General features: G+C 32.9%; 1 protein-coding gene across 2 annotated transcripts; it reads right to left on the bottom strand.

The window, feature by feature from the left end:
• Positions 1-6508: 6508 nt before the first annotated feature.
• Positions 6509-14530, bottom strand: LOC130655097 (C5a anaphylatoxin chemotactic receptor 1-like). Of its 2 annotated transcripts, none has more exons than XM_057457798.1 (2): positions 14512-14530; positions 6509-9027 (listed from the first exon to the last, which is right to left on the bottom strand). In XM_057457798.1, the coding sequence occupies exon 2, from the start codon at positions 9006-9008 to the stop codon at positions 7626-7628; it is 1383 nt and encodes a 460-aa protein (XP_057313781.1). In that variant the 5' UTR covers positions 9009-9027; positions 14512-14530; the 3' UTR covers positions 6509-7625. The 2 variants fall into 2 exon arrangements, with proteins under 2 accessions (XP_057313781.1, XP_057313780.1); XM_057457797.1 differs by lacking the exon at positions 14512-14530 and adding an exon at positions 10875-11027.
• Between the last annotated feature and the right edge of the window lie 4289 nt (positions 14531-18819).

Here is an 18819-nt window from a genome sequence, read left to right as displayed (position 1 = left end):
GGAAAAATCCACGGGTTCGCCCGTCTTTTTTATACCGCATTGCGTGCGTCTCGCTACCTGCGCAGCTAAGCTACCATTTTGCGTGACAGACAGACGGACAGACGGACGGACAGACGTATACGGGTTATTATAACATAGATGCTGGTTAAGTTTCCCTTGTTCTTGCTTATTTGTGTCATATTCAAGCCTTTATCGTAGACTGTGTTTGGTAAAAAAATTGTTTAAGAAAATAAAATAAAGGTTGACTAAAATGACGATATCCTAATTCTTAAATTTTGTATTTAGAGAGCTATTATCTTGGTATTTTTTCAGGCAAATAAAATTTTCCAGTGATTTTGCTCAGTCAAATTATATCCTTGAGAAAATCACTTTAAAAAAACAATTTAAAAATCGTTCTTTGAAAAAAGACACAAATGGTTACTGACGTACTGCCTAGAGAGAAAGGAATATCTGTAAAAATGTTTCAACAAAATGCTTGCCATGTCGAATTTTAACTTTAATCAATGTAAAAAAATGCCTCAGCTCAATCAAACATAGCAACATTTTATAATCTGGAAAATAATTAAAAACAAAAATTAAAAGTCATCTCAATTAGAATTTGCCAAATAGATTAGAGATGAAAGTCTTAAATAAAACACCTGGCTTCCATTACAGGTCGCTTGGTCTGAAAGATTATATAACTCTTATGCAGCTCTAAACGGGTATTGACCAAGGGAAGTGTGAACGTTTTTAGAAGCTCCTCTTGTTTGTTGATTGTGGCAGTTTTTTGTCAAAAGGAATTTTGGGCGCATGTAATCAGGAGCAATGTGACTCATGGCTTTGAAAACTAACATGGCACCGTTTTTGATGAGTAAATTATGCAGCGAATATTCCCTCTCTTTCCCAAATAATAGTCATTTTGTTATTATTCAGCCAGAGGTCGACTTCTTGCGAAAGTTCTAATCCAAGTTTTTGGGATGAAATAATTATTGTATTATCTGCATATAGATAGTGGTAATTTGAGATGATGACAGATTTTAAGTCATCAATATCCAAAAGAAAAAGCAGGGCGCCCAACACATATCCCTGCGGACCCCGAAAGTATCTTCACGAAGCAGATATCTTGTGTTGTTTAAAAAGTCAACTACACTAGGCCCGTTAAGTAGGACTCGAATCAGTCAAACACAGCATCTCTGATGCCAAAACACCATAGTTTTTTTAACAAAATTTTATGATCAACAGTGTCAAAAACTTTTTAAAGGTCAATGAGCACAGCACAAACAAAGTTTTGTTGGTCGAGCTCAGTAAGTATAAAATCAGAGACATCGACTACTACAGTTTCTGTGGAAAAGAGTTTTCGAAATCCAGACTGTCTGTCATTTAGGAAGTTGTGCTTAAAATTAAAATGAGAAATCTGCTAATGCAATAACTTTTCAAAAATTTTAATAGGAATTGTCAGAATGAAGATAGGCCGATAATTTGTAGGACTTATTTTATTGCCACTTTTAAAAATAGGCGAGACCCTTTTAGTCTTCCAGCATTTAGGTACATAACCATTAAATAAAGATTTGTTATAAATACTTGATAAAGAAAGACTTAAAACTGGTGAACCTGATTTTAACAGTCGCGAACCAATTTCGTCAAAGCCTGTAGCTTTATTAACTTTTGGTCTCAATAGGAGCCCACCGAAAATCGTATCTACTAACAGGTGGATTAACATTAGTAGCAGAAGAAGACTTCGAGGCGAGGCTAGCACCAACACCGACAAAAAATGAATTAAATGTGTTGGAAATTTCTTTGGGGTGAGAAGTTTCTGTACCATTGTTTTGGATTACTCGTTTTATCGAGGTAGTATTGCCTGACTTATCAAGGACCAGTTTTTTTAGGGTTTTCAAAAGGCACAGAAAAAGTGTGACAGTTACATAATTATAACAGCCAATAGTATTCAAATATTATTTTAAATGTCATTGTGCGCAACAAATGTCGAAAATGCTTTGTTGATTACTCATGCAACTAAACTATAGCAACCCGGAAAAAAATACTTGTGAAATGTTATAAGAAAAGCCTTTTCATTATTCTTGATGTTAGAATCTCCAAATATTTGCTTATAACTAATCTCGTTTTCATGATGTTCTGCATTTTTGCATGCATATCTCGCGGAGCAAAAAGGGTATGGAAATAGGTCTATTTTCAGTAAGAGCATCGTAACAATAGAATGATTTATTTAAACAATGTTTAACTGAAACTGTGAATTCGTGTACTGTGAACTCACTGCTTGAAGTTATATTTAGCAACCGCTATAAAGTCCAGAAAGCAGAAGGAAACCTTACATGTGAATGAAGAAATGACTTCAAAGAAGTTTTGCTTAGAAGGGTGTTCTTATCTTTGCTTTTACATTTCGTGGCCTTAACATTCCCAAAAATCCACCCATTTACTGATAAATTCTACTTTCTTTCCGTAATGAAATGTTTTTAAAACGCCATACAGTTTTTTTTTATTTTTCACTTAAAGCTTACCTCACACAAAGTTCATCCTATCCCGTTTATACTAATAATTATAAAATTTCTACTACAGGTTTTCTTTTAAAAAAATAAAAATACAAGTTGCGCTAGAAAGCTGCATTTTTTCAACCTTTTGGACCAAAATTAACTTCCACAGAATCGCACATTAAGATCTCATCAAAATTCTACTGCTGTTAAAAAAAAACGCATTTTATTTGACACGTACTTCTATGTATGTTGTATCATTATGCTTAGAATATATTCAAAATGCCAAAGCAACCGTAAAGATAAATTTAGTATTCTCGTCATAAAAGCATCCAATCACAAAAATATATCAGCAAAGAGATTGCAAATAATTTTTTTGTTTATTGACATAACTGACTGGCATCACTTTAGGTTAAATATCATCTGACTATTTCTGAGGTTAGAATTGCTTTTTATATTTTCTGAACCTGTATCTTAGACAAAAAAGTGAAATTAGCTCAAATTTTGGCCCTGAAAAAGCCATAAACTGGCTGAAAGATAGCATAAAAGAAGATTAAAGAACTATTAAACAATGTAAAACATTGTCTTAAGTAAATATGAACAAATTCTTTACAAAAATTTGTTCTGTATGATCCATTCTTAAGCCTGTCCGCTGCAGAGAGGTCAGTTCCAGGGGGTGATGTCAATCAGGACCTTGAAATGGTTTCCGTTATATAGAGGTGTCCGCTATAAAGTGTCCGCTACATGGAGGTTTTGTTATGAGAGTTTGAGCGTCGTTTCATCCGTTCCCAGGAAAAGTATTCGCTGTAGAGAGGTGTCCGCTATAAATGATGTCCGCCATAAGGAGGCATCTCTAAAAAGGGCTAAATTCTGGAACTCAGAAAGTATGATGATAATAGAAATTTTGCTCAATTTCATCAAACCAGTCTAAAACCATATCATACCAAATCTTAGGTGAATATTTTAAGTTTTACTGAAGTTATGACACTTAAAAGGACACTATACCACCCGGTTTCTCTGACTTGTAATTGATATTAGAAGTCCTGAGATAATATATCACAGTGATGACCTGTTCAATATCTACTGCTATTTTTAGTGGATCCTAAATTAAACTAATTTTTTCATAGCGTGTTTAAAGGTCTAGTAAGAATTATTTTACCAAAAAATTTGCTTACATCTTCCTCAAAATGCCTCATGCAAAATTATCTTGACAAGTTTCAGGTTGATAACTTTTAATTTTTTACCGAAGTTATTGCACTTTTAATTTTCTTAAGTTTAGGCCAGATAATTAGGCCGGGTTTTTATATTTTATATGGTAACCAAAACATACATACAAAGAATTAAAACATGCTTACTAACCATACCTTGATGGAAGGACATGGGTATAAAGCTCCAAATTAAGACTTGTCACTTGGAAACAAGTTGATTCTTTTTATTTAGTCTTATCTTCATAGTTTGCTAGATAAGTGTTCTAGCTAGGTACTTTTCTAGTTATTAAACTTTGTCAGCTTTTGAAGTATTTTCATGTAAACAATATCCCTTTATGATATTTTTTCTTGTACTTTCATTGCTTAGTAATTCATTTCATTGTATCGCTTTTTATTAATGCTACAGCTCTTCCGCCATTTTATTACGAACAGCCTTCTGCTGTTCGTCCCAGACTCGCCACCTAGCCATAATGTTTTTTGTGACGCAATAATTATGTGACACATCCGCGCCAATCAAGTTTTATATCGGACCAGCCTCATCCAGGCCTATGTTCGTAACGCCTTCCCGATGTCTGAAAGATACAAGTTGCCCTGGTGACGAGGTTGGCTAATTAGTTAACCGCTTCCATGTCTATTAAAAGAAGTGATGACGCATTTTTGACTTAAATAACGTTTAAGTGAAACCTGAAAAATTCTTATATGTTAAAATTTTATACCCTTTCATGGGTTTTTACCTTTTAACTCTAGCTAACTTTGCATAATGATTTGATTTGATTTCTTTCATATATCATTATTTTATATTAACGTTTGTTTTCATCAAAACAAAGTATAAAAAAGTTCTTAAACAAGAATTTAATGAATTTTAAGTGGCCGTCAAATTAATAAAAAACAACAACCAAAAAACAAAATGTCCTAAAACAGGGTTGGTGAAAGAATTATATTACCAGGACTGCAGGAGCTTCGGTATATCAAAGTAAGCTAATTTGTGAAAGATTTATTTGTGTCGTCAGGATATAAATTTTCTTAACGCAGGTAATTTTACCACCATTTCCGCGAGATATATATTTTATGAACCAGAACTTTCAGTACATTGCTAATCATCAAAAAGCCATAAACTCTTATAACTGGAATATTAATTCTCACTGAAATCTTTGCGTCTTTTCGTGCCTCAAGAATATCTACATATCTTTAGAGATTAACAATAAGTTAAACAATAAAATAAGCTTCCCTTTCAGCCCTCAATGGGAAAGGTTCTTTTACTCCTTTTTTTTCTTAAGTTAAACGGGTTTGTAAAAATAAGAAAGGCGTAACACAGCATTCCAGCATATCATCGCTTTAAATACCTAATGTTGCGAAATTAAGGTATATACACAGTCGTTTCGTTCTGTTATTTTGTTAATTTAAAGTCATTACTTTAAATTGATAGTTCATCGCCATTAACATTCTTTTAATTTGTCAGTATTAACATTCCAATAAAGTAATTTGTAGTAGTCGTTAAAATATATTTCACTGTCCAATTAACTATTAAAATAGAAAGTTTATTAACCAGAGATGTTTTCAATGTCAAACCCTTTTTCTCTGCGAACGTACAAATTGTTTTTCTAACGCAGGTGTGTTTAGGCGAGGACTTCAGGCTGGCCAGTAGCTCTGTTATAAGTGTGGATATGTATCAGAGCCATTCTGAGCAAAGTGTGACACAAACATTCCCTGTACAAATCAGATATTATTGAAGGGACTAATAACACATTCCAACTTACATTATGGCTCGCTTCATTCAGCAGAACATAAAATCCCCAGAAGAAACTCATCCACAACGCTTATTGTGAGTATACTTGAACGTTAAAGCCCCCTGCATAACTCCAAACATAAATACTCCCATTCTTTTAAAGTGAAATTATTGATAGACTTTCTCAGAAGCATCACGATTTTAAGAACTAATGGAAAGCAACCTTCTTGTGGTTTGACACAGATTGGAGCGTGAATTACGCGCCTATGATGTTATCTTAAACCTTACCAACGTCGTTATTCTACTACATTTACTTCCGCATAATAAAGCAATTAATGTTTGATTTTCGTTCTTTGTGTTTAACGGATTTTTGACTATACGCTATTTCCTATATATACTTACGCATTTCAAGATGAAGAACCATGTATTTTATGGATATGCTTGAAATAAATCGGTTATTATTTCACACATTCGTAGAAATGTGTGATTTGGTAAGGGCTGCGTTCTGTTATGGTGGTAACGAAAAGTTGAAAGGGGTGCGATTAGTATCAAAATCAAAGCCACCACAAATAGCGCGCTTTATTGACGAAAAGTTTTTGTTTATATATTGTTTTTCTGCATATAGCAGCGTTTTTTTGTTATTTTCTTATTATCGTGTAGTATACCCAAAGTAATGAAACCAGTAGATATGTATTCTATTGGAATTTCGATAAATCTCGCATCAAATGAGGGTGTTCAGTGTCTTGATTCGTGTCAATGATTGTTTTGATTTACTGTATGTTGACAATGTTATAATGTTTGAAATTGACTCGAGCTGTGTTCTCTCCAGCCATTTCTCAGTTATCGAAAAAATAGTCACAACTTTTATTATGATTCAATTTATCATAATCTCTTTCTTTAAGTTTATGCCTTATTATTTTACCAAATTCTATTATTGTATATTATATATTTTAATAAATACATTTTTATTATTTATCATCATAGTATTGTGTAAGTGTTCAAACCGCTTTAGTTCTTGTTGTTTTTACATGAGACATTACAAATTTAATTGACATTATTTTATGTTAAAACTTGGACATCTATGCGCATGTGTACAAATTAAAACAACATTTTACGACGTTTCGGGTGTCATGCACCATTTTTAAGTGAAATAAAAATTATACAACAGGTCTGTATAAACAAGAACGTTGCCATAGATACAAGATATATAAACATAATCAATACAATATTTAAGTATAAAGTATGTGTACAATACGAATGTGTGATCAAACCGAACGGTTTTCTTGTTATTTTTTATTATTGGTAGTGGTATAGTGAATGCTGATAGGTATATTATCAGTTTTCGGTTTCTTTTCGAAATGATTAGAGATTTTTAATTTAGGGCTTTTTTCAGAAGATTTTGAAAACTTGAGTCCCCACTGAATCGCGAAGTTCGGATTCGACGTTCACAAAAATGGATCATGCATCGCTTATATTCCGTTAAAAAAGATTACAAATAAGGAGTTTATGAAAGTTTGTGCATACACAAATTTTTATACATCATACGTCATTTGGAATAAAATATGATAATGCAAAAAATATAATGCCATGGTAACAAATTCTGTTTGTCTATTAACTGGAATATCGTATAACCAGAATAAGATAATGAGATGAAGCCATCCTCTGGCTGTATGATTTACAAATTGTTAACGATTAAATAGAAAGAAATAATATTTATTGCGGATTTTGTTAATATTTTTAATATCTCAAAAAAACCTTTATAACCACATATATACAGCAAATTATCAGTAAAAACCTCTCACATCGTCAATAAAATATCTATATTAAAATACCTGTATACGTCTGTCTGCCACTCGAAATGGTAACCGCAGAAGCGAGACACACAAAATGCGCTAAATAAAGGACGGGCGAACCCGTGGATTTTTCCAAGGGCCACCGACTAGTTTTTTACAAAATTTACAAAATTAACATGCAAAAGAAAAAAACCAACAGGTAAAGACAGAGCTAATTCAACTAAAAAATGCTTGTAAAATTAAAAGAAATACTTGTCGGATTATAAATTTTACAAGTAGCAGAAATATTACATATGCTTTAAAAATTTAATATCTCATTATAGTAGAGGCTCGTTGTTCTTTTTTGGGGGGCATTTCTGTCGATATTTATAAAAAATGCCAATGTTTGTCTTGATGCAACATTAGTTTTTTATCAACAAAATACAAAACATCTTTAGTGCGTCACATATTGCTTCATTTTCACTGAGTTTTTATTACTCTGTCGGTATTTACCTTTATCTAAAGTAGTTATCTGCGAACTTGAAGTGCTCAAGTCATACGAGCTGGAACTTCTCCTCGGCCTTGTAGAGAATAAATTTAGCAACTTCTTTTGAAATCTAGCATCGATTAAAGAATATAAAATTGGATTAATTGCTACGTGAATAGAGTATGGTATGAATCCAACAACACTCCAAATTGAATGCTCTTTATCAGATGTTTCGGTGAAATCGAATACTATCCACGCTATTCTGTTAGGTAAAACAAGAACCACGAACGCCACTAAAATACTTACTAATATTTTCACAATTCGTTTGTTGTCCTTTACTCTCCGTTCCCTTTGTTCTGCAGTTAAAAACGTTAATGTCGACGCATATGATGTGTATAACTTGTGGATAATCATAAAATATATTACTGAAGCGAAAATGATCGGTATGAGAAAGTAAAATACAAATATAAATATTGTATAGATTTTTGATGCTTCTTTTCCAAAGTCTTCCTTACAAGAAACGTTTCCATTTATGTCGACTTGTGTAGTCGTGTGGATAGTGTTTGGTAACACGACTGCAATGCCAAGGACTACATTGACAGTTGACAGTATCAAAATAAGTCGTTTGGTCAAAAAATTACTTAAGGGAAAGAGAATTCCAACAAATCTCTCAAAGCCTATTAAAAGAATAAAGCCAAGGGCAATCATAAAACTTAAATCAGTGGATGAACGCAGTAGCGTGCACATGGCGCGTCCATATAACCAATGGCATGTCCACAACTCAGGTACATTAAGAATGATTTGGGCAATAGCGAATATAAAATCTACGACAGCTAATCCAGCAATAAGAAATTGACATCGTGTTGATGACTCGCGATAGATGTAAGTGACGTAGATAACCAAAAGATTGCCCAGCACACCCAACACACCAAAAACAACATTAGAAATGGCTTTAGTGAGCCGAATTTCGTCTTTTTTACATGTAAATTCTGTCGGCACCTTTGCATTTATTCCAGCAATGTTGCAAATTACATATAGAAACTGACAATTGCACTCCTCTTTTGTATAGTTACATTTCGTGCAATAAAAGTTTAAGGTAACACCAAATGGAATATCGATGGTTTCTGTACCATTTGGTGGGTTTTCGAATGCTAGTGAGTCGTTATTTGGATAATGATGTGAAAAATTTCCTGAAGCTATTGATTCATTTTGAGAGAATGATTGATTAAACAAATCGCCTGCTGGTACAACGCATTGTATTTGTCTCATTTCCGTTTCGTTAAACATGTGATCACCTTGGCAAAATACCTCAGATGTTAGGGTAAGGAACAGTATTATGATGTAAAACATGTTTAACTTGTTGAAATGTCTGAAAAGTAACAAAACATTAAATACGGTCAAGAAAGAATTTAAAAGCGTTAGTAGAATAGGAATTTCAATTTAATCAGTGGGAACAAATCATGAATTGGATTTCAACTAAGGATAACATAGACAAACGGTTCGAAACAATTTTGCTTAGAAATAGCGAGAGAATAAAATTCGTGGTTCGTCTTTTAGTTTCGCATCTCTTATCTGCGGAATAAGCGCTATAACTATATTGCTATTATGACAAAATACAATTGTGATAATCCTGAATCATTTATGACGCTACTAAACTAGTGTTTGGACAAGACGTTAGAATGTAGTAAGCGCGATCATTGAATATAAGTTACGCATGATAAAGCAATTTGCAAATCATTAAAGTACAACCACAAATGGCAGTTATTTGATGATTTAATCTCATTTCCTGTGATCGAATATTTTGTAGAAACCTGATGGTAAAACGTAATTTTTTCTTTACGAAACGACCTAGAAAAGCATGGTCACTTCTGTTGTAAAAAGCATCTGCAGTAGCCACCGCTGAACTTGAACCATCACCAGGGGAGGGGGGGGAATTTCGAGTTAAAAAAGTTCGAGTTATAGGATTTTGATAAAGTACAGTGAAGTAGAGTGTCAATATGTCAGAGAAGCTTTTTTATACCTCCTTAAAGGAAAACGCAGGTGATGTGTAGCTACGGCCCATGCAGAGGTAAAATAAACAACTAACCATAGACTAACCATGATATAGAACTCTATAATTTGCTGGCAGATATATTGATATTATAAAGAATTATCTAAATGTTTAAGCACCTTGTATTTTTTGTTTAATAAATTTTGGTGTAGTTTCATTTCCCTTCCTTTATTTCTCATAACCTTCGAGTTATCCGACGTAATATGCTTACGGCTACTAGGCATTGTTATTTATGGAATTATTAACACAAATTTGTAAATACCATGAAACGTGATACAACACACGAAGAGTCATTTTAATAAAACGAAAGCGTGATATGAAACACCAAAGAATAAAAAAAATCAAACTTTTAATCAGAAGTATAACGTATCATAACCTATTATTGTGGTTTTAATGAGTGGCTTAAAATATCATGATTTTAAAATAAATTTTACTACACGTACGTGAAGACGTTCAATTCAATTCTATTCTTTTTATACATGAACAAAAAAGTGAGATATAGTGAAGATGAAGCTTAGATTGTCCAATCAGATCAAACCTTTTACTCATGAACACATTTTTACTGAAAATCCATCTTAATGCGCGTTTAAATATGCGCCGTTTTTTCTGTCGGCAAACAAACAAACAAAACAAGAAAAATATCAATACACAAATGTTAAAGTAACTTTTAAACTGCAACAAGATCGTGGTGTAAGATAAAAAACGAAACTGTGTGATAAACGTAGTAGCTAGACGTTGCATTTTTAAATATATTTGTGACAAACTTTTCACTGTTCTCTCACTGTTCTCTCACTTTCCCCAACTTTCCTTTACTCCGACTTTTTATCCCCCGATGAGGTTACATGGTGTTTTTCCTCAATACTACGTTGTTACGTTGAATTATAAAAATATTGTATGCTATTGGTTCATAACAACATTAAAATTTCATAAAGCTCACCTTTTATTTCAAACAACAACATTAGCATTTAAGAAAATATATCTTTTTTTGCCTGGTTTGTTTTTAATAAAAGGGTTATTAAAATTAAATAAAAAAATGTTGAACAAGTAACTTGTATACAAATATCAAATACTGGACGAAAACATGTTGTAAAATCGCTTATGATCTTTGGTTAAAAATTGTTTATCCAAATATTGTTAACCATTTTAACAAAACATAACACACCTACCTTCGTTGAACACTTAACTTGAATGTTGTTTTTTTTAAAAATAAAACAATTATCATTATAAACGCTGGCAATTAAAAATTTGTGAAAAGACACTGTGTAGTTAAAGCTTGCTAATTACCGAACAGAAACATCGTTGTCAAATGACAAATAGGGGAAAATGAAACACACACCTTCGTTAGGCAAATCTCCGGCAGGAAGTTTGCAGAGGATTTAACACCAAAGATTTTCATTTATACAGAAATGTGTTTATATGATTGAATAATCAATAATTGCACTGACAGAAAAATATAATGAACGAAAGTAAATATGAAAGTAAAAAATTAGTTGAAGTTTTGGCAACAAACATATAAAAACACTACGGTGCTATCAAATTGAACATAAACAAAAATTTAAACAGAAAGCCTTATGTATTTAGTTCTTTTTGTGGAAATTAATTATCTTGTGAAACTCACAATAATGAACTCTAAAGCTTCAAAAAATTCTGATAACTGAAAAATCGTCGTATCGGCGAAACTAACTGCTTCGTAAGAATAACATCTTATCAGATCATATTGTAGTAGAGATTAGGGACAATAAGTACATATTTAAAAGGTTTAAAACCGCTGAAGAAAAGTAATTAAGAAGCCATGTAGTTCTGGGCATCTAGGGTGTGTCTTCCGTTACTTGTTTTAACTGGAATTATATTTACTACCAGATTAACCATTTTACCATAACAACAAAACAAAAATAGGAACTCGCTATAATAATTTCAATCATGTGACCACCACATGTGCATGTTGTCAAATAGCCCTTCTAATAAAAGTCTTAAAGCAAAAATGACGGTCAAAAAAATCTATGCGTCAAAAATTTCTTGACATCACAAACACGGGGATTTACCTTTCTACCAGGAAAAACTTTATTAAAAAATGCGACGATTTAGAAAAATTTACCACAATAAAAAAACTTCTCAAACAAATATTTTTCTCTGACCAATAATTCCTTAAGGAGTACGGTTCTTATTAAATCATCCAACCATAACAAAACACAATTAACAGCAGTAATTGATCAGGTCTTTAATTTTATCAAAATAAGTTTTTAAAATAACAAAATAACATATTGCAGATATTGTTTTGGTTTGTCTGCTCAATGACCCGATGATGGGAGAAGGATCTCCCAAAATATAGCCTATAACCAATCAATGATCCCGTTTATTAATAATAAACATAATAATTTTAAGTTTGTAATCTTTTAGACTGAGCTGAGGGTTCATGTATTGAATCTGTACTGCATTCGATTAATAAAACAACGGTTAAATCAATTTCTGTAAAAAGCATTGTATCGATTTTTTATATAGATTTTTCAATTTAGATTCTCGTTAAACCTTTGTATTTACCTTCGACATTTAACAAAATTTCTAGCTAACTTTCGGCTGCATCTTTTATTGTAATATTCCATGTATAAAACCCCGTAAATTTAAGCACTAAATGACACCAATATGCAGTTTAAAGGTACTATATGCAGAAAGTCGGATGCTTTAAAAAAAGCTATCGCGGTTCTAATGTAGCTAGATTTGTGTTCATAAACAAGATTTGTCGAGAAACAGGGGAAAAGTAGTGTATTACGGTTGTTTTAATAACTACTACCACAATGAAGCATTTGCTTTTGCTTTAGCATTTGCGAGAGATTTGACTGAAATATTTAGTGCACAATTTTGTATCGCTCTTTTTATGGAAACATACACACATTGACAATTGAGATGTTACTAAAACGCATAAAATTGGAAAACAAAAAGACACAAAAAGTTATAAAGGACAAAAAATAATAATAAATACACAAATTACACTGCCCAAGCAAACAATGGTTAGATCTTTCACTATTTTATTTCAAGTCAATAAAATTCTCCTTACTTCTTTTTTTTATGGTGGTGCTTGTGTCACGATTTTAAAATACGTAGCCTCCTCTCTTCACGCAAGTACGAAAGTAAAACACTTAGTTCAATCACGCGGTAATCTATATGGAAGAAATTTTACCTATCCATTATATGGACTTAACGACATTTGTTGGGTAAAAAAGGACACATTATGGTGCTTTTGTCATTTTATACTTCCTTATCGACACATTAAAAGTTTTATGCGTGGGCCCACGCGTGGGACGATGGCACGTGGGATGATCACAAGTCTAGTCTCGCAGTAATAAAGCAATCAAATTAGATATGAGATGGATGATTAAAAAAATTGTGCTAAAGCTGATGCCAGCACTTTCTATCTTGTTATAACCGTTTCCAAGATACGTAACGTATACAGTCTCTTATGTTAGTTGTTAATTCACGGTCGATTTGTATTGTACAGTATCAGTGCCGTAAGATTTGTTGACTGTGAAACAACTAATTATAGGGATGCCTTGGGTTAGCTTGACAACATTGAAGTGAAGAAATGGAAATTTTGTTTTATTTGTTTTGCGCGATTGGATGAAATGAAAAAACAGAATAACGCTGGTAAAACTTGCAAACTCAATTTGTGATGTCTATCATTACCCTGCATGTTGCCAGGCCTATAATGCAGTCAGATAATTGTCTTTTAAGGAACCAAAATATACTGCAACGAATACATATAACAAAGCAACCGAATTAAAACAACACGCAACAACTCACCCGCATGATAGTAACATATCGTAGCATATTAACAATTATCATCATTTTATTAGTATTTCAAAGAACATTAAGAAAAGCACAGTAATATATTAATCATAAATTGGCAGCTTTATAAATATAATTGCTAGATTGTCATCGGGATGTTATTCTTTTCTTTCTTATTCTGTTTCATTTTTGTGTTTAGACTTCTAAATGTAATGTACTACAACGATAAATTCCTTTTTACAAAATTCATCTTTTTTAGCCAAGGAGCGGATTAATTGTTAAAAGCAGTTTGTAATCTAAGCTTTTTTTATCAATTTGAATCTACTTCGTATTTGACCGTTCGGAAATTTCTAATGACGTCAGGACACAATATAGAAAAAAGATTAAATTGTGGTTTCAAGCAATTGCCAGTAGATGTAGGGTTAGACTAAAACTTTTTTAATTAATTACGTTCAGACAATTTGCTTGCTTCGAGTCTAGTTTAGAGCTAATTGTTTTGCTACGTCCTAGATATCTTTTTCGGCATAATTAAGGGAAAATAAATAAAACATATTTTTGAGACTTCATCGACATTGAAATAGCAATTAGCTGGAAACCAGGTTCAGTGACGAGCGATTGTGACAAATTTTCAAAAATTTTCCGTTTTGATGTGTGTGATATGTTTTTTCCAAGGAAGACATTAAAAGAATCTAAAAATGTTTCTCGAAAGAAAAGAAATTTTTTTTAAAAGAAAGGCTACTCTGGGACTCATTCATTCTAAGGGGGGCATTTCTTCTTTAAAAATGACCGCAAACAAATAACACAGAATTAGTTAAGTAAGAATCACGTGATGCTCAGTCATAAAAAATATGATTAAAACATATTGTGAAGACAACAGCTAATAATTAAATGTCGAAGATAAAAGAACATACAGGCTAGTTTCAAAGAAGTATACCTATTTCTACAAACAGCTGATAATAAAAGAGATTGTATTCCAGTAATTTAATGGCTAAGGTCTTTTTTTGTTTGTATCTAATGACATACCTGTGTTGTTTTTATGTGTAGATAAGGAAGTTTATTTACCAAGTATCCAAAACGGTTGTTGTTATTGTGTCCCAATTATGAAATACGAAAAAATTGTTTCTATGCGTAGATAAGGAAGTTCAAGTGTTTATATTTATCAAATAAACGTCGTCAAGTCTACATAATTGATGGTAATAATCTACTAACATAATTCTTACCAGTGTGGGCTGTCCCATGGGATATAAAACAACACTTTACCTTACCGAGATGGTAATGAATATTATCTCTCTTTTGTTCTTGTGTGAGAGAGACAAATTATGTGAGTTTTTTAAAAATATTTAAAACTGAAATATATCAACCTCGTCCTCAGGACTATTTACTTCTCAACGGCGCTGCACTTTCTGGTAGTTCTAGCGAAATAAAACAATGTGGGGTCGAGCTTGGAAATATATATGTAATTGTTGTGAATATTTTTAATTTATTCGTCAGACTTATTTATTTAGAGTCCATTCTTGACAAATCTATTTTGCAGACCAGAACATATGTAATTTATATTTTAGATTATATGTACTGATCACTATTAAATTCTCCTGAAACAAATGTTTTTATTTTTTCACATGTTTAGCAAAGTATTAGAATATTTTGTTACTTTTTTACTGATCAAATCCATTTTCTTTAAACCATAAAATATAGAAAAATTGGTGGAAAGCTCATGGGAAATTAACTTTAATTTTAACCGGTTATTTTGGTAATTTATATCGCTTTTATAATATTTTGCATGCGGGTTTAACTATTGACGGATTCAAAATTAAAGATGATTTACTCACATCAATAAGAAATTATATTTGTTTAACCCGACAAAAGTTCGGCTGATTATTATTACTATTATTACTAAAGTCGTGACGTGCGTGTTATGAAGCTCTTTAATTGAAATAGCAATATGAAGTGAAGTGAGATGAGAACTTCACGCAAAGTGTAGACATAACTTTATATTTTTGTGTAAGTCAAACCTTGGTCAAACAACATATCGTTATTACCCGAAAGGATGTATCCTACAGTTTCTTTCTCTATTTTCTAATAGCAAGTTTAAGACTTCCTGCAACATTATGGAAAAGGATGTCAAATTTGCAGGTTGCACCCACAGGCTCTTCGAACTTGTAAAGGTTCACGAAACAGAAGAAAGCTCAGTTTTCAGTGTTCAAAAACAGATGTAGAAGCCTAAATGATATAAATTACGTTACGCCAAATTTCCTGGACATTTTCGTACCGTTATATTGATTGTTTTATTATGCAGGCGTTGCAGAAAGTGTGACTAGCGCATCTGCAACCTTGTTTACCGGATATCTACATTTGCCAAAGCAGAGCTTTTGCAAGTCTGCCAGGGCGAAGAATACACCTTTCCCGAGACGATGAGTCATACTTTTTTTAAACTCGTAAAATATGAATACAATATTTGAATTCAGCATAGTTTGTTTAATTTATGTGTAAAACTTTAACTTGTTACGCCAACATGTGTCCCAGCGTTTGCTACTTTTTTACTTGTGATAAGTGGTCGAACGCACGATATAATGATGATAAAATATAAGGTTTATTTTTAATTTAAGCGGTTGTGACCGCAAAAAGGCAGGTAATCAAGGCACAAATATTAAAAAATTGCGTATAAGGGGTGGACAAGACAAGATATCGTAAGTCATGCAAAAAACAAATTATAATTTAGCTTTGGTTATGAAACTTATTCGTAGTTTGGTCACATAAAGAAAAAAAGTAAAGTATTCAAACGACTAACGAAACATCAAAATTTTAAAGATATAATATTTTTATGTTAATGATTATTCAGTGCAATAATATAGCGATGTATCCCGTGGCTTGTAGTGCAAAGATATACCGATGTATCCCGTGGCTTGTACTGCTTTTTAAAGCCATTTTTCTAAGGAGAAAATTAAAACACTCAGTGTCTCAGAACTGTCCCTTTCAAATAAGTTTTCCACCAGAACACAAAAATTCTATAGGATCCGATTCCTTTTCTCTTTTCTGAAATGTTTTTCTGGAAAACCAAATATACTCTCTCCTATTCCCATATATGTGGTGTAGATGGAGTTCTGATGCACGCTTCTTGCAAGTGAGGCCAGTAACATTGCAGTTTTGTAAGTGAGGTCAGTAACAATGCAGTTTTGTAAGTGAGGCCAGTAACATTGCAGTTTTGTAAGTGAGGTCAGTAACAATGCAGTTTTGTAAGTGAGGCCAGTAACATTGCAGTTTTGTAAGTGAGGCCAGTAACATTGCAGTTTTGTAAGTAAGGTCAATAACATTGCAGTTTTGTAAGTGAGGTCAGTAACAATGCAGTTTTGTAAGTGAGGTCAGTAACATTGCAGTTTTGTAAATGAGGTCAATAACATTGCAGTTTTGTAAGTGAGGGCAGTGACATAGAATTTTTGTAAGTGAGGACAATAACACCTAATTTTGTAAACAATGACATTTCCTGTCTCTCAAATACCACAATACCTAGGTGTGGGAGGGTGCAAATTATTAACTCCGGACATGAAAGTACAAATATCAACAGAATGTGAGTTCTTGGTACAGTATACTCTCCAAATAGCGGAAACCATCGGTGCATTATCAAAGTGTCCACTAATTAGAGGTGTCCGCCTTTTAGAGAGTCCTTAATTGGAGAGAATGCTGTAGTAAAAACGGCTTTTGGAAAGTTTTACATTTTAGGCCGCAAATTAGAAAAACAAGCCATTTTTTGTATCGCAAAGGAAAAATAACAAAGAATAATATAGTACTGACATAATGATAACAAATCAAATTTTTAATCTTTACAGATCTTTAAAGTCTTTCAAACAAATTTTAACAAATGATGGATGAAAGTTTTTAATTACTTGTTGTTTTCTGACGATATCTAGTCTCTCCTTAACGGAGGAAAGAATTTCTCTTTCCTCTGTATTGAGATCGTTGAGTTCTATAAGCTCGTCAAGCATTGATATTGTTGTGGCAATAGAAAATTCTTTTTTTTTAATCACCATCTTCGTCATCGTCATCAGATGAAATCTCTTTCATATTTCCAGAGTTTTTTCGAATATATTCATCTACTTTTCTAGGGAGCTTACTTTCCAATCTACTTCATTTGAGCTATTCATTTTTGTCTATTTTTCTTTGCTCGCTTTTGATTATTCGGACTGTCCGATAATTGGAGAAAAAAAACAACATATTTGCTCTTTGGAGCAAAAAATGTTGTCGGCTAATTAGAGTGTCCTCTAATAAAGTGTCCGCTTTTTGGAAAGTTTTTTTATAAGACTTTGGCTAGAAAACGGCCGGTATATGACCAAAGTGTCCGCTAATCAGAGGTGTCCGCTTTTTAGAGTGTCCGGTAATTGGAGAGAATACTATAGTAAAAATGGATCGGAAGTAAATATCAAAATTAGGTACCATGATTGGCATGGTCACAATTGGGCGGTTAGGATTGCCTTGTCCACTGTTTTGTATTTTATCTTTTTAGTACCCTCCCTAACAGGAAGAATGGGGGGAGGGGGAAATCCTGTTTCCCCTTCTGGAAATGCATTTGTTGCTATGCAATCCGGAGCAGGACGAGGTTGCCATGTACCAGGTCAATTTTTCATTGTTATTTACGCAAAACAGTCCACTATTGCTATCCCTCATAAGCTTGTAATCTTTTGGAACACTGTTGTCATTAGTTCCCATTTGATGGAGCTTGGCTTTTGCCGGGATGTCCAGTTAGCTACAAAATTCAGCCCTGATGGAACCAAGGATGCAGTAATCATGATCCCGTGGATGCTTAGATATTCCCATATTATCTCCAAAATTGCCATCATGCTGAGGTTTTTGCTTCCCCATATTTTTCAGACGGAATAGAGCTGTCATGTTATATTTTCATGGAGTGTTTAGGTGCCTATTTGAGATGATGTATCTGAATACATTATCATGTCTGGTTGAATGATACAAATTAGCTTCCTCTTTTCTAGTTTCATGTTCTTTCCGAGGCAATTGTACAACCCAGTGTTAATTCCTTTTTGCAAGCTAAGCTCCTATAAGATCCTTTTGTAGAAACTCACTTGAAAGGTAGCTGATACTATTGCTGGTTGGGTAGCATAGAGTTTATGACACTTGCCAACTCCTTTATAGGCAAACGGTTTTCTTCAAGAATCTAACCCCTACTGTTATTTTTCATTCCATAGGAAAATGTCTGCATAGGCTTCAAAAACAAAATTAATTATTAGACAGTTCCTTGTTTTCAGGATCTCCTCCTTTGTTTTGGCAGTCAATCATAATTTCTAGATATATAATCACTAACATCATCAGACGTCTGGGAGT

Source organism: Hydractinia symbiolongicarpus, chromosome 8 (genome assembly GCF_029227915.1).
Source record: "Hydractinia symbiolongicarpus strain clone_291-10 chromosome 8, HSymV2.1, whole genome shotgun sequence".
Classification (NCBI taxonomy): domain Eukaryota; kingdom Metazoa; phylum Cnidaria; class Hydrozoa; order Anthoathecata; family Hydractiniidae; genus Hydractinia; species Hydractinia symbiolongicarpus.
This window is presented reverse-complemented; position numbering and strand designations above follow the sequence as displayed.

Excerpts from the sequence above, each read along its gene's own strand:
- LOC130655097 (XM_057457797.1), bottom strand. The coding sequence starts at position 10,930 with ATGATAATTGTTTTATTTTTAAAAAAAACAACATTCAAGTTAAGTGTT. Across the intron at positions 9,028-10,874 it reads AAGTTAAGTGTTCAACGAAG|ACATTTCAACAAGTTAAACA; the intron begins GTAGGTGTGTTA and ends GTTACTTTTCAG.